The sequence below is a fragment of the Myxine glutinosa genome, chromosome 8 (genome assembly GCF_964187855.1).
Source record: "Myxine glutinosa chromosome 8, kmMyxGlut1.1, whole genome shotgun sequence".
Classification (NCBI taxonomy): Eukaryota; Metazoa; Chordata; class Myxini; order Myxiniformes; family Myxinidae; genus Myxine; species Myxine glutinosa.
Window position 1 is genome coordinate 35471881 of NC_136268.1, and position 24890 is coordinate 35496770.

A 24890-nucleotide genomic window follows, 5' to 3' on the forward strand; every position below is an offset into this window, starting at 1 on the left:
CAAAAAAAATGTCATACTGGTTTATCCCATCCCACCTCGGCTTCCTGGATTTCAAGACTTCCTGGATTTCTGATTTCTGACATGCCTTCATTCTTGGATTTCTGACTTCCACTACTCGCACAGTAAGCATGTTGCTGTCAAGGGAACTCTCTCTTCCCTTCTCCCATTGCAGGCTGGAGTTGCCCAGTCCTGTTCCTCATCTATATAAATGACCTCTCTATGCTCTGGAAAACCCTCTTCCTTTTTGCAGATGACTCCAGATTGTGTCATGTAGTACCCAATCCCGTGGCTAGAAAGACTGTACCTGTGCCACTCTGCTGATTCGGAATAGATTAGATGACGGTCTGCTAAATAGAACATGTCCTTCAATCTGGGGAAATCTTAATGTCTCACCCTGTCACTCCAGAAGGATCATCAAGCTAACCCACCTCTCAATTTCCACGTTCAGCCACTGGGAGAGGTTCAGTATCTTGAACTTTTGGGCCTCATCATCAGCCATGACCTCTCCTGGGCCAACCACATAGCAATGCTGGCCTCCAAAGCCAGCCACAGACGAGTCATCCGACATCGATCCAATTCTTTCCTTGGAAAATCAGAGCTACTCACAATATTTTCTCTCCGCTCTCTCTTCTTTTCCTGTTAATTTATTCACTTGTTCCCAATTGTTTCCCTTATCCCTCATTGTCAGTTCAACCTTGCTCTTCCATGAGCCTAGGTCATGGAGATTCAAATAATAACGACCAAGTTTCCAGAAAGAAAACCGAGTTCAATGAATGCAGTTCTTATACTGTGAGCCAAAAAAAATAATGTTCGTTTATACACTGCCACGATTATTTGAAAAAATATTCATAATTTTCCAAAAGAATCATTCGTGGAAAAAAATGATGCAATGAGAAAAATTAATGTGGAGAAACAATGGTATGGAGGAGGGAGAGTGAAGATGTGGGAAATTATACGTGAGAGCAAAGACAATCTTATCGGGACATTGAACACAACACAAACACAATATGTACAAGAAATGGAATATTCACCAATGACATCTTACTATAATTCACCAAATGTCGGTCTGTCTGTCTGTGTCTGTCTGTTCCCAGGTACCGCAAAAACGGCTGAACCGATCGCAACGAAATTTTGGGTGGGTAATCCTGGGACCCCCTGGAGTAAAATAGGCCATATTGTTTTTCCAATTCTTTCCCAATTTTCCAATTTTTCCAAACACGATGGAATAATATTTACCGATATGAACAGTGATGTGGCTTTTATTGAAATTCTACAAATACTGTTTAGATTTTGATGATTTCCGTGTGATATGATTTAACGGATGTTTATATAAATCGTTTAAAATTTAAAAAAGCCTTCAATTTCTGATATTTTGCCTTTTCATTTGGGCCTCCCAATTGAAGCCCCGCCCATAGGGCGGGTACCGTTGCTAGTTTCATGTAATGTATTTTATCTCAAGCAAAATTCAGGCTATTGTACATATATATATATATATATATATATGTATATATATATATATATATATATATATTGTTGCGGTTTTAGAACCCACACTCTTGTAAATATCCCATTATTAAAAGGTTAAAGGTTGCACCCCCTAGTTAGGCCACAAGCAACACGTAGGCCACCATAGGACTTCAGTTATCTCATTAGTATGTGTTTTAGATAAGGCCGTGTTTCCAATAGTTGAATCTGCGTTGCGTCAATCAAATAAGAAGTAGGCCCTTTCATTCATTTTACAACCTCTCTCTCCAAGCGACGCCATTACGCGCTCCTACAGTCGGTGCCTTATGGCTCTCCAATTTGCTACGCGCCTTTGTTAGCTGCTCGCAGCCTCGCTGGGCTTCCGCCCAAACGCCGCCATAAGCCATGCGGTTAGGCCTGAGAAAGGAGGCAGAGCACCAAGAAGAAGGTGTGGCCACGTCATCCAGTCGTCAAAGGCGTGGCCGGTAAGCCCTCACCAGCCAACCAGGGCTGAGGTAACATCACCGACAGGCGTGGCTTTTTGGCTCGCGGAGTGATCGCGCGGAGAGATATAAAAAGCGAGCGCAAAGCCCTTTCACGAACTTGGATGAGAGAGCGCTGGTTGGAGGCGTGCGTTGTAAACTCTTTGATGAGAGAGCGCTGGTTGTACGAGACTTGTTGAAGAAGGGCGCGCTTGATTAAGAGAACATTGGAGAGAGAGCGTTTGGCACGAGCGTGCATTTATTACGTACGCAACAGGACACCAGCTTCCCCCCGCTATATGAACTGTCCGGTCGCGTTCAACCATACGCGGAGCTGCCTGCCGGGTTTAGCCCGTGGGACCAGAGCCTGGACCCCATCGCTGGACCCTCTACCTGTTCCATCTACAATCCAGCTACAATCCCCATGTGAGTGTGTATGTTTGTCTGGGGTAATTAAGCATAAGACTGTTCTAAGACTACCCTGTGTTCTGCTTCTTCTTCATCCTCTCTTGTACATCCCTTTTGTTTCCTCTTCTTTCTGTACATTTGTTAATAAACCCATCTTTGTTCTTCCTACTTTCTTGGTTTCCTCTTGTCCGATCGCATCCGTCCTTTCTATCATTGGGTAAACGTGGCACGATTGAAACCGCTAGAATCGGGTTTAGTCCCTGTTAACGGCCCGGATCGCGGCTCGCTATCCGCTCGGTGTTTCCACCAATAGCCGTGGTTTGGGCGGGAGTTATTTCCCTGCTTCACGGTCAGGTTAGTAATTAGGTATTTGGGACTAAATTGACCAATCACCCGACCTAATACTGACCGGAGGGAGCGTATAACTTCCAGGACTCGTGTCGGCCAGATAACAAGACAAGGGGATTGACCCCCCCTTGATAGGGGGAGCGCCGACGACCGAGATCCGTAACAATATATATATATATATATATAAACACCATACACTCATCAATGTAATATTTCCCGAGGAGACTCGACATGAATATTACCTCTGCCACCTAAAGTGGATGGAGGTTATGTTTTCACCCCTATCTGTTTGTCTGTTTGAATGTGAGTAGGATATCTCAGAAAGTTATGTACGGATTTGGACGAAACTTTGTGGACACGTTGCGTGTGTGACAAGGATGAATAGATTCGATTTTGGTGAAGATCCGAATACGAGATATTTTAAATTTCTTAAGTGATTTTTCACCATTGATAGATGGGACCAAAAAGATAAATGGCACGATATCTCAAAATATTGTGGTCAAATAAAAACAAAACTTGGTGGATGAGTTGGGCAGGTGACAAGAACAAGCGGATTCGATCTTGGTTCAGGTCCGAATCCAGATCTGACCTATCAGTAGGATACAAAACGTAAGGTGGGATACAACCTGGAGGAGGTACGTGCTCTACCGAGTGCCATTCTAGTTACTTATGAAAGCAAGAACTAACAGCATAGCTTACAGATATGGTCACATGCCTTTTTGCTCTCTAGTCTGAAAATTGCATCCCGACCCAGCTCTAAATTGTCACCTTGGTGTTTCAGATGGAGGACGGTACATCAATGTGTGCACCATCCATCGGAAGGACATCAAGACCGAGGACCGATCCGCAAACACTAGTTGTTAGTGGATGTTAAAGACCCCACGGTGTTTTTCATGAAAAGTAGTTGTCATCACCAGCACCCTGAACAAATTACAAATTCCTATAACACCTTCAACCGGGTATCGATACCTTCATCCTGTGATGGAGTGACTATCAATCCGGGATTTGTTGTAGCTTTCAAACGTTTCTCGGATCGTCATGAATGCCCTGAAGTTCGGTCAAGAGTATGGGCCTCCATTATCTATCTATAATTCCATTAATCTCTGTGTGTATGTGTGTTTGTATGTGTGTATGTGTGTATGTGTGTATGTGTGTATGTTTGTCTGTGACCGCTGTTTCTCGACAACCACGGGTCCGATATACTTTAAACTTGCCAGGTATATTGCTGGGGACCCGAGGATGTGCCTTTTCAAGGTTTGAAATTAATCGGACAAGTAGTTACCGAGCTATGGCGATTTCTTTACCAAACACCGCAAGCCGTTCGCTTTGGACCAAACCATTTCATGTAAATAGAGGGGGGGTTCTGTGGTCGTTGCGAATGGACCAAACCATTCATGTAAATAGAGGGGGGGGGTTCTGTGGTCGTTACTGCCACGTGGTTTCAAAGTTTTTTTTTGTTGTTGTTGTTTGCACGCATGTTTTTTTGCACCCACGTACGGGCACACCCTAGGATGTTTACACACACACACCCCTACACAAATTTTTTTTTTTTTTTTTTTTTGGCAAGGAACGGGCACCCACGTACGGGCACGTCCTAGCTTATATATAGTACGGGCATGCCCTAGTCTATCTATAATTCCATTAATCTCTGTGTGTATGTGTGTATGTGTGTTTGTATGTGTGTTTGTATGTGTGTATGTGTGTATGTTTGTCTGTGACCGCTGTTTCTCGACAACTACCGGTCCGATATACTTGAAACTTGCCAGGTATATTGCTGGGGACCCGAGGATGTGCCTTTTCAAGGTTTGAAATTAATCGGACAAGTAGTTACCGAGCTATGGCGATTTCTTTACCAAACACTGCAAGCCGTTCGCTTTGGACCAAACCATTGCATGTAAATAGAGGGGGGGGGGGGGGGTTCTGTGGTCGTTGCGAATGGACCAAACCATTCATGTAAATAGAGGGGGGGGGGGGTTCTGTGGTCGTTACTGCCACGTGGTTTCAAAGTTTTTTTTTGTTGTTGTTGTTTGCACGCATGTTTTTTTGCACCCACGTACGGGCACGCCCTAGGATGTTTACACACACACACCCCTACACAAATTTTTTTTTTTTTTTTTTTTTGGCAAGGAACGGGCACCCACGTACGGGCACGTCCTAGCTTATATATAGTACGGGCATGCCCTAGTCTATCTATAATTCCAGTAATCTCTGTGTTTGTTTGTTTGTCTGTGACCGCTGTTTCTCGACAACCACGGGTCCGATATACTTTAAACTTGCCAGGTATATTGCTGGGGACCCGAGGATGTGCCTTTTCAAGGTTTCATATTAATCGGACAATTACTTACCGAGCTATGTCCAAAAAACGATTCAACCAATCAGAGAGCAGCGAGCTATCGCGTGTGCCGAACGTGGCGAACACACTCTGCCTCGGATGGCACATTTGAGAGCGTATTCATTTATTTCCCGTCGGCAAACTATGTTGGCGCTATGTTGGCGTTAAACGATGTTTTAAAACTAATTAAAACCCCGGGGGGATTGTCACTGTACTCGCAAGCCGTTCGCCGTTGCGAATGGACCAAAACATTTCATGAACCAAACCATTTCATGTAAAGCGTTCGCCGTTCGCTTTGGCGTTGCGAATGGACCAAAACATTTCATGAACCAAACCATTTCATGTAAATAGAGGGGGGGATATAATTTTAGATATAGATATAGTACGGGCATGCCCTAGTTATTATGAAAGGGAATAAAAAAGTTTTTCCCCTGAAAAGAAAATTCAGAGCAATAAAAACTAAATTTCTGGCATCTCAGCCACTGCTGCCTCAAATGTGTGACACCGTCTGGAAACGACGTGGAAAATTGCTGTTTGAAATCTCTTCTTCTTCTTCTTCTTCTTTTTTCTTTTCCTTCGTGGCCAGAGGAGAAACCTGGAGGGAAAATTTTATTGACTCATCTTCGTAGTGTAAATTTAGTTTGAGCACTGCTATCTCAAGTTAAAAACTTGATGTGGTGTGATGTGGAGTAGGCATGTTTCTGCACGGTAAGACTACTCGAAAGAGTTAGTTCTCTTATCATCATCATCATCATCATCATCATGTATGCAGAGCGTTGGTGCTACTGAAGCATTTACTAAGCTAAAATCCTGGTCAGGTAGCCACTCCAGATCAGGAATTGGAATTTGTTCACAATGCCGGTGTCGCGAAATAAATCCGCCCCCGTATAAACTCTCCCCCGGCGAATCTGTACCGACATAAACTCGCCCCCATCAGAATAGAATCGCCCCCCATTCTCGTTTGCGGATATATAAATATACATATGGAAATATTGGTTTACAAGAGGGGACGTGATAAAATTACTACTAATATTGTTTGGGGAATTGATTGAGTGCGGACTTACACATTTTCTCAATCTTTTTAAGACATACTTGAACACTTGATATAGTAATTATTGATAGATGTTTATTTTTATTTTGGTTATGGTTTTATGGTCTTTATGGTTATTTTATGGTTATTTTATGGTTATTTTATGGTTATTTTATGGTTATTTTTATGGTTATTTATGGTTATTTTATGCCATTTTATGGTTATTTTTATGGTTATTTTTAGGGTTATTTATGGTTATTTTGTGTTATTTATGGTTATTTTATGGGTATTTTATGGTTATTTTATGGTTATTTTTATGGTTATTTAATCGTTATTTTAGGTTATTTTAGGTTATTTTATGGTTATTTTATGGTTATTTTATGGTTATTTATGGTTATTTTATGTTATTTTATGTTATTTTATGGTTATTTTATGGTTATTTTATGGTTATTTTTATGGTTATTTTTGGTTATTTATGGTTATGTTATTTTATGGTTATTTTTATGGTTATTTTTATGGTTATTTTATGGTTATTTTAAGGTTATTTATGGTTATTTTATGGTTATTTTATGGTTATTTTTATGGTTATTTTTATGGTTATTTTTATGGTTATTTTATGGTTATTTTATGGTTATTTTATGGTTATTTTTATGGTTATTTATGGTTATTTTATGCCATTTTATGCTATTTTATGGTTCTTTTTATGGTTATTTTAGGGTTATTTATGGTTATTTTGTGTTCTTTATGGTTATTTTATGGGTATTTTATGGTTATTTTATGGTTATTTTTATGGTTATTTAATCGTTATTTTAGGTTATTTTAGGTTATTTTATGGTTATTTTATGGTTATTTTATGGTTATTTTATGGTTATTTATGGTTATTTTATGGTTATTTTATGGTTATTTTATGGTTATTTTATGGTTATTTTTATGGTTATTTTTATGGTTATTTTTGGTTATTTTTGGTTATTTATGGTTATTTTATGGTTATTTTTATGGTTATTTTATGGTTATTTTATGGTTATTTTTAGGGTTATTTATGGTTATTTTATGGTTATTTTGGGTTATTTTATGTTATTTTATTTTTGGTTATTTTTATTTATTTTTAATGGTTTTTATGGTTATTTTATGGTTATTTTTGGTTATTTTTATGGTTATTATGGTTTTATTTTTATTGGTTTACACCAATATTCAGTTGCTCTAGTTGTAGATTAATTGTAAAAGAACTCTTCCACAATCACCAAGAGCCATACAATTGTTACACTTTTTTCCCCAGTTTGAATATCTGCTGAAACATGTCCATATATATTATGAGGGGGCGATTTTGTCACGGGGGAGAGTCTATTTTGTGGCAGGGGGGCCAATCTATTTCGAGGGCGGCGAATCTGTACCGGTACAGAATCGCCGGGGGGGGCGGATCTGTTTCGGGGGCGGATCTGTTTCGTGACACCGGCAGTAGCTCGCCTGCTCTTCATGAAGGACAGACACTGTGGGATCTTTAATGTTGACCAACTAATGCCGGCAGATATGCAAGAGCATAAAAAAGGTTTTTCATCTTTCATGGAAAGCCCGTTTACCAAGGGATGGCACACACATTGATGAATCTGGGCCAGGATGTCTGTGAAACACCAGGACAACAGTTTATAACTGGGTCGGGATACTAACCCATGCTAGACAGGTCAGAGGCCAATGTGAGTACCTCTAGAGTACTAGACCATCCCGCCAGACAAGTTCTTATATATAAAATGAATTGTGAAAAAGGCAAAGGAATGTTTCCTGGAAAATTCGGACACAAATTCACTCGGGGTTACTCAACTGGAATGATTTTGCTGTGGAGTCGAAAATTGAAACCTTGGAATTTTAATGAGCAATTTACAAACAAAGACACCAAAATATACAAGAGTGGCAAAGTCAAAAGTGGCAGTGGCAAAAACGTGTCGTATCTCGTGTATCAAACCCCCCGTTCGGATGGCATCGCACGCGGCCTCGTGTGCAAGCTTTTCACCAAATCATGGCCGACATCTTCTCAGTCCCAAAACGTCACGGCCACACAGCCTACGTAATTTCCGCTCCCAGTCCCAACGGGTGTGGCCAACACCAACTCTCGTGGGACTATGTTACCTTCCGGTGCGAATTAACGTATTTTTACCACCTGGTTACAGGAACAACAACCGTTTAGCTCATTTGGGGAAAGGTTCAGACTCTCATTTTCACCAAAAGATGTTCTTGAAAGAGGAAAAAAAGAGAAAAGAATGCTCAGTGTTTCATCTAGACCTTCATTGCTGCTCTGGCACCTGCTTGACAAGCACACCTTGTCCCATGTGGAGTCAAATTTGAATACAACTGTTATTCTGGTGCAATGAGGTGGTGCTCTCGAAATGCAATGTCCTATTTGGTCAGGAAACAAAGCAGGCTGACTGGCATAGCCATTGACTTAGCTCTTGGAAATTAAATATCCTTTGACGACTCAAAAATAATGATATATTTACACATATATTCTACCTCATGTGCGGCATCAAGGTGCGAGTGATTCATATCTGAGAACTAACGTCCAGAGCAGGAATTTTGAATTTGGCCAAGGCACTGACACACAATGGCCGACGTTATTTTGAAAGTAACCGTGGGGTCTTTAACATCCAAAAGGAAGAGGTCAAGGATTGGTGATGGAGACTACAAAGGCCGTGCTCCAATAGAGCGGTAGTGGGACAACAGGAGAACACAACAAGCTGAAGGAAATGGCCGATTAGGAAAAGGAGAGAGAGAAGGAAGGAAGCATATAGTGACCTGCGAGTAATAGGAGAGGCTTGGTGGGGGCTTTATATCCACACCAGAAGTATTGCTTAGTCTATGATACAATTCCCAGCCTATCAACACCAGAGTAGCTGTTTGGAGTTAAATTCTATCCTCTCCTCACCCCAATGCTCCCAACAAGGAATTCCAGGCTAAATAGCTCGAAGGCAGGTACGCTACCTCCAGTTGTAGTACCGGTGTGTGCTGATGCCGGATAAAGATGAAATCAGATAAGTAAAGTAATGATAAAGTGTTAAGTGAATGTTCAGTTGCATTAAGCTTTTGGTATGAGTGGGGTTAGTGCATTGAAAATAAGTCAATAGACGGCAAAAAGGGTTGGCGTCAGGAAGGGCATCCGGCCGTAAAACATTGCTTCAAAAAGGGGACCAAAAAAACAACAACAACCACGGTTCCCGAAAAAGGCCAACCCCCGCTTGCGGGGAAAAATGACCTCTAAAGGTGGTTTTTTTTTTTTTTTAGACCAAGTTAATGGGGTGTAGATGTTAATGAAGTGCCAAATGTCCTCTTCCTGTGTGAAAAAAGGCCCTTTCACACTTACCATTCTAATTTTGATATAATAAAAACACTGTATGTTACAAAATGTATAAAATGGGAATCCTAACCCTAACCATTTTGATTTTTAAAAGGAGAATACACGAGTGTAAGATACTTGGTTATATTAAATAACTCGGGGTATCTGGTGCTACACAGGGCAAACACTACGTAAGGGTTCCGACACATTTTGTGTATTGAAAATGTATGGAGTTATTGCTTTCATGGTGGTGAGATTTTCCCAGCGGGGGTTTCGGGACATGTTGGACATTGAAAAGATACGGAGTTATTGGCCTTGCGGTGGTTATACCTTTTGCCTGCGGCCTGGCAGCAGCACCGACTGACCCCAAATTCCAAAATACACTTTATAGTGGCCTTTGGTGGCCTCATAATGGATGGCAAGGCCATCGTGTGGTAGCTTAAAACCTTGGCCAAAATCTGAAGTGCCTACACCCAAAATGTGGGGCCTCTTGGTGCTACGGCTCAGCCGTGAAAGAGTAACGTACAAATGCACAGACACACAAACACTAGAAAATCATTTAAAAATTGTACTTTTTGCACTTTAAAGCGTCCATTTTAATTATTTTTTCAATAATTCACACCTTGGCAAAGATTTCAATGAGCTGTAGATTTTACACCAACTTAAAGGTGACATAACTCTCTATAATATCACAAACTCTACCGTGATGAAGTTACCTCCGAGGGTCTTTCACTCACTCACCGCAGGCAGGTTGGTGGTCTTTCTGTCTTTTACCGACTCCTCTCTGGCCTTGCTCCCCCTGCTCTGTCTGTGCTGTGTCCCCCAAATATTCCTTCAGGATGCACAAGATCTGCCGATAACTCTCCTCTGGTGAAACTGCCAAAATCAAGACTCTCTGCTCACCTTCACTCTTTCATTCCTCTTTTCTCCCGTCTCTGGAACAAACTCCCCCACTCCCTTCAATCCCACTCCTCCCTCCAGGTCTTTAAAACATCTGTTCACCACCATCTCTTATCTTCCCCCATCCAAAACCTTGACCTTTTCTATCCCCGTTAATTCACCCCAGATCCACTTTTTGAAATTCCAACTTCTTTCCTGGAAGTCCTAGCAGTGTCCATGTGTTTCATACTTCTCCCACCCCTCACCCCCCTTCCCATGCCACCTCCCCCAAACCCTCTCCCTCCCACAGATCTCCCGATGTCCCCGTTCTCTACTGTTGTACTTGTGTGCTTCCCTCTCTCTCCCCATCTTGTCTCCCACTCCCTTTATCATATTTTATGTGTCCGTTTTTTTTTTTGTGATTAATGTGCTAGCTCTTACATGAGCCTCGATCTTGTATACAAAAAAAAAAAAAAAAAATGTCGTGCTGATGTCACTTGTTCGAAAGCTACGCACCTCATTCGCAAGTACAGTCCCTTAAATGGAGGATTTTGGCGCAATGCAAACAAATTAAAAGGTGAATTTTTGCATTACACATCAGAAGACAGTTAATATATGTGAGGAAACCAACCCAATCCGTCTTATTTGGGATTTTTGGAAAGCCTTTAAAAGGATACAATTTAATTCCCCACCAAACGCAAATAGTCAACCTTTCCAAACCATCGCTAACCCTGTCATGCATCAGTGAGTGCGTTTCTTGCAAGAAGCAGCCTCGTTCACCTTTCTTCAGGCTAATCGTACAGAAGCTTCCAGAAAACATGTGGCCTGGTCTGAAGCATGCTACTGCTTTGTCTTCGGTCAAGTCTTAAACATCGTTCAACATAGCCGTGTCTCCAGTGGCGTGATTTGTCTGTGGCCGAGTCCAAAAGCAGTGCGTAATCTGCTTTTTAACCATGTATGGCCATCTGTGGTGTGTCTTATGCGTTGCGTTCCGTCTCTATTCTAATTGGGCCAAATGCATTTATACTTTAAACTACCTTTTCCCTTGGTTCATCTCTGTTCCTTGTGAGATGGAAAATTGTGTCCTGTTTGAAAAATTTTCATACAAATCAGGTTTGGGATCAGATCGACATTGCACACGCATGATTTCATTTGCCAGGTTGCTTTCACCATCAGATGCAACGATGATGCAGACTTCAATTTCCCCAAAGATATAATGAGCAAGTCGTGTTTTCTTCAAATCTTTCCATTAATCTTACTTATTCTCCTCTTAGTTTATGACTTCCATTAATAAAAACAAAGGAAGTTAATTGCGGAAGAAAAAAATTAGGTGCAAAAAGCAGAAGTAATTCCATTGCCGAAAACATACATGAAGCAGAATTGATCATTCTGGGGGCCTCCGGCATCATGTTGACCGCTATGCGTGGACAATAGAAGTGCCCTCCGAGGAAGAAAACTTGCGCTGCTCTAGGGTTCTTGGCTACGCCATGCTTATCAAACCCGCAAGGTCCTTCCACAGATGGCAACTCTCTTTCCTGCCCAACCTGGTGTTTTCTTTGGCAGGCCAGGCCTCTGCGGGGCAAAAATAACTGGCACCGGGCCTGCCTGGGAGCCTCTTGGGGCGCAAGCGGCACAGAGTGGATGTAAACCAAGTGTAATACACACACGGCACGTGTAAACAAATGAAAGCAAATCAAACGTAGAAAAACGCGTTCAAGGAAAACCATTTTCACAAGGCCTCGCTTCTAATGCACAAATAAAGGAAAATTGGAAATGCAATATTGGGTTAAATGTTTTTAAAGGAAACAAGGGCCTATGTGCACCAATATGAAGCATCGATCTTAAGATGCCCATGAATAGTTATTTTCTCTTGTGGATGGCGAGAATTCTTCTGGTCACCAGAAGGAAGGCCTCAACAAGAGGTATGATACTAAGGGAATAGGTAGAGATGAACCAGCTGAGAAAAAATAACCACCTTTAGAGGCCATTTTTCCCCGCAAGCAGGGGTTGGCCTTTTTCGGGCACCGTGGTTGTTGTTTTTCGGTCCCCTTTTTGAAGCAATGTTTTACGGCCGGATGCCCTTCCTGACGCCAACCCTTTTTGCCGCCTTTAACGACAAACAGGGAATTACCAGTGAACTGGTACTCAATTAGCCGACCTCGGAAGGATGACAGGCTGAGTCAACCCCCCTGGCGTTAATTCAGCGATCGACCGGGATTCGAACCCAGGATCCCAGGATCCTAGGATCCTAAGCCGGCACCCTAGCCGCTAGCCCAACACCAGGGTTCTGCCTGGCCCTTCCGTGTATTCTCCAACACCACACATAATACAAGAGAAAGAAGGAAATAAAATGATAATTCTATACCAATTCATACATAAGCAATCATTTCCGTCATACCCTTACAGACCCTGTTCAGCTCGTGCGGTCGAAGCTTGTTTTAGATTACGGATGCTTAACAAGTCTCATATGTAAGCAAATTAGAACTTACAAGTTATACCCAGTTCTGACATCCAAGGGTCTAGTCTTCTTCTGAAAATATTCCATAAGGATATGCCGCTAAACCCGTTCTAGAACCTAAATGACGCTAAATTCGTCCTATTTGTCCTACACTATTGTCCTAAATTCTCTAAAAGAAGAAAGATACTGCTTCCGGTTTTACTGGAAAAAAAATACTCCTGTTGCTCTCACCACCAACAAACCTAAACCTAGGCCTAACCTCTCACTCACCACCTCGGGACAAAGAATTGTAATACACACGAAAGGTGAACAAGGAAACCAATTCACTATTTACAGCCGACAACAGAAGTGGCTGCGAAGGGTTTGAAGACAAATAACTCGTCCAAATTATCGAAGGAATTCCGAAATCTCTTACCAGAGATTAACAACCGATGGCGCTGGGTGCAGAAGGACAGGTAGGAACAAAAAAATAATTAAATTAATCAGCCCTTACATCCCACCTCATTGACTTCAAAGGAAACAGTTCAAAATCCCATTTCTAGCCATAGGGACGGAAGTAAGGTGCTGCTGATATTCTCAGGATACTTTTCAATAAGTCTGTTTCATTCTGAGCAGGAATGTGACTTTGTGCACATCCTTCGTTGGTAATTTTGGAGCGTAGCGGATCGTGAAATCGTCTTACCTAAGGATGCATAGAGAAGGACTGGAACATCTACTTTGATTGCTCACATGTTCGATAATGTAATGAACACACGCTATCAAATTTAAACATACGGTGAGTAAGAACCAATAACTGAATGAATGAATGAATGAATGAATAAATGAATGATCGTTTTAAGGCCATTTTTCCCCGCTAGAGCGGGGGTTAGCCTTGCGGACCCCATGACAATCATGGTTCCCTGTTTGAGGCAATGTTTTTGAGGCCTTCCTGACGCCAACCCTTAGTCGCCTCTTACAATGCCCAGGGATACGGTGTACCCATTCTAAATTGGGGTACACACCCAGCAAGCCCAGCAGCAAGATCATTAATCACATCAAGCTGGTGCTCAATTTGCCGACCTCGGAAGGATGACAGACTGAGTCAACCCCCCTGGAGATAATTCAGCGATCGACCGGGATTTGACCTCAGGATCCTAGGATCCCAAGCCGGCACCCTAACCGCTAAGCCCACACCAGGCTCACTGCCGAACCAACACTATAAGAACCAATAACTGATACAGCAAAATGTATAAACATGAAGATGACGTTTAGTGAATGCAATGAAGCCAATATTTAAACAATTATACACAAGGACAACATTATGTCCCTTTTTCTATCCCTTTAAAAAGTATGCAACCTTATAGACAATAATGATCTAACAGCACATTAGGCTTGCTGCATCGATAATTGGTACAAAGAATGTCTTCTTTTACCAGAGTCTGTTTCGACAAACAGCTGAAGGCCGAGGTTCTGCTTGGGACTCAGCAACCAGAGGTTTGCCGTGGCTGTGATATCGAAGACAAGCCAGCCCTCTTCGGAGGCCCATACCACACGCTGGTCCAACGGGAAGACATCCAAATCTCTGTAATGGTCAGAGGTTACACGGAAGGGACGGGAGAGAAATACTGACTCATTCAACATGTAGGGGCTAAAGTAGCTGATCATTTAGGGCATACGTAATAGTTGAGACTACTTTTAGGATTTTGGTTTATTTTACAAATAGAGGTGACAATGCCTGAACATTATGTAATATTATGAGGGACAAAATGATTAGAAGGGACCAAACATACTAATGTTGACTCTTTCTAAAAAGAATATAGTTTTTGCGATGACTTTTTATAAGATAATTGCAAACTATATTCATAATAAAATTTCTTATTGGTTAATCACATGTATATATATATATAATATATATATATATACAAATACATATATACATAATACATATATACAAATACATATATATATATATATATATATACATAATACATATATATATATATATACAAATACATATATACATAATACATATATACATAATACATATATACAAATACATATATATACATATATACAAATACATATATACATAATACATATATACAAATACATATATATATATATATATATATACATAATACATATATATATATATATACAAATACATATATACATAATACATATATATATATATATATACATAATACATATATACATAATACATATATACATAATACATATATACAAATACATATATATATATATATACAAATACATATATACATAATACATATATATATATATATATACATAATACATATATACAAATACATATATATATATATATATATATACATAATACATATATATATATATATATACAAATACATATATACATAATACATATATATATATATATATACATAATACATATATACAAATACATATATACATAATACATATATACAAATACATATATATATATATACATAATACATATATATATACAAATACATATATATATATATACATATATATATATATACAAATACATATATACATATATATACAAATACATATATATCCATAAATATATACAAATACTAATATGTATAATATATATATACAAATAAATATAAATAAATAAATATATATATATAAATATATATATATATATATATATATATATATATATACAGTATATATATATATATATATATATATATATATATATATATATATATATATATATATAAATATATATAAAAATTAATATATATATATATAAATACACAAACATGTGTTTGTATATATTGTGTGTGTGTGTGTGTGTGTGTGTGTGTGTGTTTGTATATATTGCATATGATGGAATGAAAGTAATCCAAAGTGGCAAATCATATTCCAAACAGGAATGTAAGAACTATAACAAAACAAAAAATGGAATACCCACAGATTTATAAGCTTGGATAAGTAGTGTTTAAGGTTGGAACAAGAGGTTATGATCACAGGAAGTAAAACAAAATATGATGGTTTTATCATGGGGCACAAGACAAAGACTCACCGTGAAGGCTTATCTCGTAGGACTTGCGCCACGGACACGCGGAATGTCTCATTGTGGTAGCTCCTTGCCGTGTGTTCCTTAAAGATACGCAGCTCTGCGGCTGTGACCGCCTCTCCACCCGGAACACGGGACAGGTCAAAACGCAGAAACCTGTTGTGCTTGTGCCCCGGTGTCGGATCCCCATCTCTCTCCACTGGTGGCATAAACAGGTAAAAACACATCAATTTTACACCAATAACCTACTTCTCACGATATTATGATGACATGAACATAAATAAGCACATTATATAGACAAGACAGAGTTATCATGGAAATCTAGAATGTCTTTGATGGAAACGCAAACCTGTGACTAATCATCATCTCTCTAAGTCCACTCGGACAGCATTGTACTGCTGTGGTGGGGGTATTGCTGTGTGAGAATTTGAACTGGGTAATTTCAGGTCACGACAAGACAGCAAAGTTCAGAGAATGTAAGGAATGGGTTATGGTGACAAGAAAAGAAAGCAGGGGTGAGTAGAAAGGTCAAGATTCTTGTAAGAGGAGAGTCTGGCGACTGTATTTCTGGTTCGGAAGTTTCAGGACATGAGCTGCATAGTTGAATCAATGAGAACAGTGAGTGATGGTCTGCTGCTGTGGGAAGATGAAGAGGGGATGGAATGAAAATGGGACATGGATGTTGAACGGAGCGAAGCTTTGAAGAGACACCAGAAGGTGGGGAAGTCAAAAAATCGTCATAAACCAAACAAAAAGTTACCAAATTCTAGGAGTTAAGATTGCAGGAGGGGTAACAGTATTGATGCAGGAAATATGGGAGGAAGGTTTGGAGTTAAGATCCAAGTGGTAGGCAAGGGTAACGTGCTTGCGCTCCCAGTGGGACCGTGGAAATCAGCTTCCAAGCACGTGGCGAAAATCTCGGCTGGACAGCCGCGGGATAAACCACGACTCGGTCTCATTTCCCCCCCCTTTCTCTCTCCCCATAACCTCAACGACCAGGGTTCCTGCTGCCTTCTTACTGTTACCCTTCGACACAATCAGAGCGAGCTATGTGAATGAACGAGTTGATTTCAAGCGCAGCACGCACCCAAAGTTATCCCAAAGTTTTTATAAAATTCTTTCCAGGCAACGACCGCAGTCCGCCCACGACTGGAACCATCACGTGGTATACTTTTCACGCAAGGCAGGTTATGAACCCACTCTCTGTTCCTGCCCTTCCTACTCACCGACCATTAAACCTCCATCCACCTCCCTCCCGACCGCACCCTCTCTCCCTACCCCCGTTACCGCCAACACCACAAGCCCTCTGCAGCCACATAATGGGCAGCATTTTTCGCGTTTGAAGCTGATTAGAAACCACCTCAGCCACAGCCGGCTCCTGGCCCCCCGCACAGATGAAAAGCGATTTGGGAAATGTCCGAGAGTAAGGTTGGGGTCTGTCGCTGGTTAAGTGCCCTGGTCACCTTTGATCTGGAAGCGGGCGGCTTGCTAAGCATGGTGGGCTGGAAAGGAAGGGGAAACCGGAGCATGGCGGCTTACACTTAACGACGAGGTTTTTTGGCTATACAGAAAACTCAGGAAAAGTTTCACTCTCCTAGGAAGTAAGATGAAATAAAAGTGCCTCTGCATTTCCGATAGTGAGACTTTGTGCACTTGCTGACCATAGCAATAAAAAGGGGGTCTGCACTTCTGTGTTAAAAAAAATTCCACATTTTTTCAATTTGGCTAAGGATGTGTAAAATAAATAAATAAATCACTGCCGCTCACCAACAAAATAGCAAGGAGTAACTATTACTTTGTATTGTCATTGTACAAAGACCCCAAAATACCCAAAATTCCGAAAAGACTCTGAAGACCCAATGGACCCCAAACACCCAAAAATACCCCGAATACCCAAAAGACCCCAAAAACCCAAAATACCCCAAATTCCGAAAAGACTCTGAAGACCCAATGGACCCCAAACACCCAAAATACCCCGAAGACCCAAAAGACCCCAAAAAACCAAAATACCCCAAATTCCAAAAAGACTCTGAAGACCCAATGGACCCCAAACACCCAAAATACCCCGAAGACCCAAAAGAACCCAAAAACCCAAAATACACAAAATTCCGAAAAGACTCTGAAGACCCAATGGACCCCAAACACCCAAAAATACCCCGAAGACCAAAAAGACCCCAAAAACCCAAAATACCCAAAATTCCGAAAAGACTCTGAAGACCCAATGGACCCCAAACACCCAAAATACCCCGAAGACCCAAAAGACCCTGAAGACTGTTAAAGACCCAAAAGACCAAAAAGACCCAAAAGGCCCCAAATATAACCATTAACCCCCAAATATAAGTGCAGGCAGATCTTTGTATTACTATGTACAACAAAAAGTACTTTGTATTGTCATTGTACCTTATATTGACAAAGATGCCGAATAATTTTGAAGGAAAAGTTTAATAAACCACAGAAATGTTTACCATGAAATCTGATGCAGTGTACATAAGATTTCTATCGTTTCGCATGAGAAATCATGGGATTTTTAAAAGGAGGTATTCTAGGATATCGTGGTTTATCTTAGTGTGGCAAATATGTTTCATTGCGTGTACTATTTGTATAAAATTCACATGGGATGCTCTTATCAATCAAATCCCTGTAGGCCCGGGCCTACTGCATACGGATGAACAAACTTTGACATTGGATTTAACCTCAAAGCAAAAGGAATTGGTTATTTTCAAATGCACATGGCACGATCATGCTTTCAAATAAACGTTTTGACGTTTTCAATGCTGACAGTCGATCTCAGGAGAAGACGATCCCCATCTGCTCAGCCAACTGTGGATTTATCAATCCGTGGGTAAAGGAATCCAAAAACAGATCACCTGTTCGGCTAACTTGTTGTATTGTGGACATCACTGGCAGACAAGAATGAAGCTTATACCTGAGTATGGACACAAGGGATGGCAATCCACTGAATGGCCATGATTGGGATAGAGCCCCCCAAAATGTTATACCTGAGTATGGACACAAGGGATGGCAATCCACTGAATGGCCATGATTGAGATAGAGCCCCCCCAAATGTTATACCTGAGTATGGACACAAGGGATGGCAATCCACTGAATGGCCATGATTGGGATAGAGCCCCCCAAAATGTTATACCTGAGTATGAACACAAGGGATGGCAATCCACTGAATGGCCATGATTGAGATAGAGCCCCCCAAAATGTCATACCTGAGTATGAACACAAGGGATGGCAATCCACTGAATGGCCATGATTGGGATAGAGCCCCCCAAAATGTTATACCTGAGTATGGACACAAGGGATGGAAATCCACTGAATGGCCATGATTGAGATAGAGCCCCCCAAAATGTCATACCTGAGTATGAACACAAGGGATGGCAATCCACTGAATGGCCATGATTGAGATGGAGCCCCCCAAAATGTCATACCTGAGTATGAACACAAGGGATGGCAATCCACTGAATGGCCATGATTGAGATGGAGCCCCCCAAAATGTCATACCTGAGTATGAACACAAGGGATGGCAATCCACTGAATGGCCATGATTGAGATGGAGCCCCCCAAAATGTCATACTGGTCACTATCGGCATAAAGATCAGTCAACTTGACATTACAGACATTTTTGTGACTGATGTTGCAGCTACTGAACTGCCCTCAGCATCACTTGACATGTGACTCAGAGAAGGGAACGTGGGATGACAAACGTTGCAAAGTGTGAGGCCACGAGTTGACTGATGCTACCAGACCAAAGGTCTAACAACTTCCAAGATATTGGAGCATCTTTCATGTCTCCTAACAAGCGCAGGCAGATGAGCATATCGGAAGGATGGCATACTCCATGATAGTTGCACATTATGGCCTGGGGGGCAAAACCCAGACTAGATATACCCAGATGCAAGGACGGAAAAACTGAGCTACAATGCCAGTTGAGAATCTTCCCAACCGTCTTCAAGTAATTGCCGGATGGAAAGAAGCGTCGATTATGGATACCGTTTTTTTTTGTCCATTATGCTCCAACAATCGTGAATTGTCAAGGAATCAATAGTGGGAAATGTGGGAAAAGGCTTGCATACCTCTTATCTCCCACATGGCTCTTCAAGTACCAGATAGGGGGAGTGTACACCGCCTCGTTTGGTGCACTTCAAACGTGGCCATGAGAGACCGATTGCCATCATTAGCTGGCCAGAAATCCCAAGTCAAAAAGAACCCTGTGTGCAGGCAATATAAACACTCCCTTTGGAGACTCCACGGCTTTTCGTGTTGACGTGGCCATTTTGGCAGCGTCCGGACCCACGGAATGCCAGTGACACCGATACCGGCGATACAACACGGTGAGCCATGATCCCTGCCCATACACGCCTGTCGGTCCACAAAGGCACTCCACACATGTGAAGGGGAATGCATGGAGCCACCACATCTTCAACATGAATGGGGAGTGAACGTTTTTGGAGGCAAGACCTACAATGAGTGGTTGCGCATCTACCTTGTTATAATCTTGAGTCATGGTAATGCCAATTTAATTATATAGTCCTGTTGCAGTTCAGCAAATGCTTTGAACAAAATCTATTAGTAACGTTTGAACAAATGTTGCTTTATGAATGGATCTCTCATCTTACTGACAAATGGATTCTGTCTACAAGAACTGGAGTTATGCATCGGAAAAAAGACAACCTTCACCTTATTAATTGAAAATAATCAGGGTGAGGAAGTGGAAAACAGGTATTCATGTGTAGCCATGTCGATCTTAAAAGTCATCTCCATTTATTTTTCTGCCAAACACTTTTTTGAGACCATAGTAGGAATACACTTATTATAAAAACCTGGCATTAATTAAAAGCAATGCATACCTACGAGGGCCTTATGCATACCTACGAGGGCCTTATGCAAACCTACGAGGGTCTTATGCATACCTACGAGGGTCTTATGCATACCTACGAAGGTCTTATGCATACCTATGAGGGTATTATGCATACCTATGAGGGTCTTATGCATACCTATGAGGGTCTTATGCATACCTACGAGGATCTTATGCATACCCACGAGGGTCTTATGCATACCCATGAGGGTCTAATGCATACCCATGAGGGTCTAATGCATACCTATGAGGGTCTTATGCATATGTACGAGAGTCCTATGCATACCTATGAGGTCTTATGAAAATTTATTTTTAAGAATCAGGATGGTTTGAACAAATTGTCTCCCAACTTGGCAAAAAAACCCACTCCTTATCCACTGGAGTCCTGTCATGCAGAAATGCCGCAGGTTGTCTCAACGTGTACTGGAACCATGACTGCGAGCAATGGTGCCCCAGAGAGATAGTAAGAAATTGCTGTTTTTCACTAACAGGAAGTTACATTTACTAAAAATCATCGGCGACTTGCGGCACCATTTGATGACGATGCCATATCACAGACAACCACAAACAACAGGGTTGAGGTATAATTTGGGTCAAGAAAGTCTGGACAATAACATTCTGAACCAGGGTCATTCGAAGGTCACACAAGCAAAAATAGATGGAGTGAACTACAGTGTGATGTGGATTAGTTAAGCATAAGTGAGATTTTGCTGAACTATCCATTAGTACTGTGCTGCGAACATGGATCAACAATAATTTGTCAGCATCTCGGTTTCCATAAAATGTGTCAAATTTAAAACCTCCACTATATTAGTGTGCGTAACAGAGGGGGAAGGGGAGATGAGGTTGAGCGAATAAAGATTACAGAGTATTACACAATATGCGAATTATAAACTCAAACACAACTCTACGTGCCCTTAATAAGGATGATTGTATCCACCGACCTTCCAACCACCAATATACCAGAACACCAATCATCTGCAGTAATTTAATTAACTTCCATAATATGTACATATGTAAATATTTTAAGAAACAGGAAGTAAATTCCTGCGTGTGGCTAGTGTGAAAAAAAATTCTGACTCAACCCGGAACTCGAACCTAGGAACCTCATCACTTACGCGGTGACAGCCCACTGAGATATATATATATATAGGAACCCATCTGTGGATCGGTCCCATCGGCCGATGGGTCTGCCCCATCTGTGGATGCACGAGAAATGACAATGCAGACCCATCGGCCGATGGGTCTGCGCGATCTGCGGATGTGTTGTTCACCTTGAAGGAATGTGTTGACAGAATGGTGCTCTTCAATCAGGTACACAGTCATTGGAATTACATGTGGTAGGAATTTAACAGAGATGATTTTTAAATGTTTTATTATCTATTTCTACCCATCTATTTATACATTTTGTCAATACATTTTGTAATTAACAGATACATGGCAGTTTTAGTAAAGCTTTACATAACATACTCAACATTCATACAAAACATTAGGTGTTCTTCTGATAATGGCGGAGGGGAATGGTGGCAGGGTAGAAAGTGGCAGGTGCTGATGAAGGTGATGGCGAGGGTAAATGTAGTTTTGGTGGCAAGGATCCTGACCTTCCAACAGGGTTGGCGCAACATGCATACACATTCCTTCAAGGTGAACAACACATCCGCAGATGGCGCAGACCCATCGGCCGATGGGTCTGCATTGTCATTTCTCGTGCATCCACAGATGGGTCAGACCCATCGGCCGATGGGATCGATCCACAGATGGGTTCCAACATATATATATATATATATATATATATATATATATATATATATATATACACACACATGAGTCATGTGTACCTGAGCCTGGTGTTGGCTTAGCGGTTAGGGTGCTGGCTTGGGATCCTGGGTTTGAATCCCGGTCGATCGCTGAATTAATGCCAGGCGGGTTGACTCAGCCTGTTATCCTTCCGAGGTCGGCAAATTGAGTACCAGTTCACTGGTAATTCCCTGTGTGTCGCAAGAGGTGACTAACAGGGTTGGCAGCAGGAAGGGCATCTGGCTGTAAAACATTGCTTCAAAAAGGGGACCCACGGTGCCCATAAAAAATGCCAACCCCTGCTCTGCAGATAAAAATGGCCTCTAAAAGTGGTTCAGTCATGTGTACCTGTAAATTACCTGCTTCATGATACATTGTGACACCAAATTCAAATCTCTTTTACTGCTCCTGCGTTGATCTTCCTCTCCCCCCCCCCCCCCCCCCAATGTCGTTGAAATTCGATTTAATAAAGTACATTGCGTCTCCTAATGTCCTAATGTCTTGGTTTTTTTCATGCAATTATGGAGGGCATTCAAAAGGTTATCACAAGGAAATACAAGACACGAAGACAGGCCAAGTTTTGTTTATATTGTTCAATATGCAAGTGTATGTGATGAATAAGAAAAAAAACACTTTCTTACTAATCGCATATTTTGAAAAGTATCTATCTATAATTCCAGTAATCTCTGTACGTCTGTACGTTTGTACGTCTGTACGTTTGTTTGTCTGTGACCGCTGTTTCTCGACAACCACGGGTCCGATATACTTTTAACTTGCCAGGTATATTGCTGGGGACCCGAGGATGTGCCTTTTCAAGGTTTCATATTAATCGGACAATTACTTACCGAGCTATGTCCAAAAAACGATTCAACCAATCAGAGAGCAGCGAACGATCGCGTGTGCCGAACGTGGAGGACACACTCTGCCTCGGATGGCACATTTGAGAGCGTATTCATTTATTTCACGTTTGCAAACTATGTTGGCGTTAAACTATGTTTTAAAACTAATAAAACCGAATTTGCGATTCATTCGCTTTCCTGCGCGTTTGTGCACGCGATGGCGATTTCTTTACCAAACTCCGGAAGCCGTTCGCTTTGGACCAAACCATTGCATGTAAATAGAGGGGGGGGGATTGTCACCGTACTCGCAAGCCGTTCGCTTTGGACCAAACCATTTCATGTAAATAGAGGGGGGGGATATAATTTTAGATATAGATATAGTACGGGCAATGCCCTAGTTTTTTAAACTTTGGCATTTCATGGACTATTGTGTTCATTCTGTGAACACTGCATGCATAAGCCCTCCATGAGCTTTTGACAAGTAAAACTAGAGTGAAGTCGATGGTGCGCCATCGCAAATCCTTACGCTTCCTACCTAAAGCAAAGTTGAAAGATGGGAAAAAAATCCTTTGGAACAAAACATGATTGTCGACCCCTGTAACTTGATTTTGACCAAGTACATACCACCTAACTGGGCCACAGACCAGGGATCAAATCCAAAAAATTGTTACATATTTCATGCGTCCCCCAATGGCAAACACAAGTTCCATTAAAAAATGTTTTTAAATGTGCCCGTAATTGTATACATTATCCCCCTGTTTTTTTTACCTCCGCCACCAAAGGTAGATGGAGGTTATGTTTTCACCCCTGTCTATCTGTCCGTTTGTCTGTCTGTTTGTCTGTCCGTTTGTGAACAAAATATTTCAAAAAGTTGTGGACGGATTTGGACGAAATTTGGCAAAGATGTAGTTTATGTGAGAAGGACAAAATTATTAGATTTTGGTGAAGATCCGGATCCGGCTACTAGAATTTTTAAAGTGATTCTTCACCATTGAGTGATATGGCCAACCAGGCGGAGGTATGTATGCTCTCTACTGAGTGCCGTTCTCGTTTTTTTTTCTCGTTTTTTTTAGCGTGGGGATAACAACTCTCAACAAATGTGACAATCTTCCTGGAGTATACTCACATTCAAATTTTCATATTCAAAATGCACAAGCTACAATTTTAGGAATGATAAAAATGGTTGCAGGAAAATATTCAAATTGACCATTGTGTACTTCTTGTGTGCTTCTGTGTGTACCTGTGTGCTTCCCTTTCTCCCCATCTTGACTCCTGCTCCCTTTATTATGTGTTTTATGTGTCCGGTTTTTTTTTTGTGATTGATGTTAGTTCTTACACGAGCCTCGATCTTGTATACAAAAAAAATAAAAAATAAAAATTGAGGAAACCATCGAGAATATTTACTTAGGACAAGTGATAGAAATGGACACTTTGAATAAGTGGAGATCCTTACGCTTCCTATGGGATCCGCACATTGTGCTGTTGGAACGTAAATCTTCGCCACAGTCTGAGGTAGTAGAGACAGGGGGTAGAGAACACCAAGCAGGCTAGGCAGCATTTGGAAGATGAATAAAAATGCCATGAAAAGCAAACCACCCTTGTAACTTAAAATGAAAGTTTACAAACCGTGTGT

At 41.1% G+C, this 24890-nt stretch overlaps 1 protein-coding gene across 1 annotated transcript in view; it reads right to left on the reverse strand.

The window, feature by feature from the left end:
- LOC137432418 (bone morphogenetic protein 7) overlaps window positions 1-24890 on the reverse strand; it is a 65293-nt gene that overhangs the window by 21360 nt on the left and 19043 nt on the right. Inside the window, exons 2-3 of the mRNA XM_068124331.2 lie at window positions 15764-15956; window positions 14136-14284 (exon numbers count right to left, since the gene is read on the reverse strand). Coding sequence (XP_067980432.2) covers window positions 14136-14284; window positions 15764-15956 — 342 coding nt within the window. The remainder of the gene's footprint in view (window positions 1-14135; window positions 14285-15763; window positions 15957-24890) is intronic.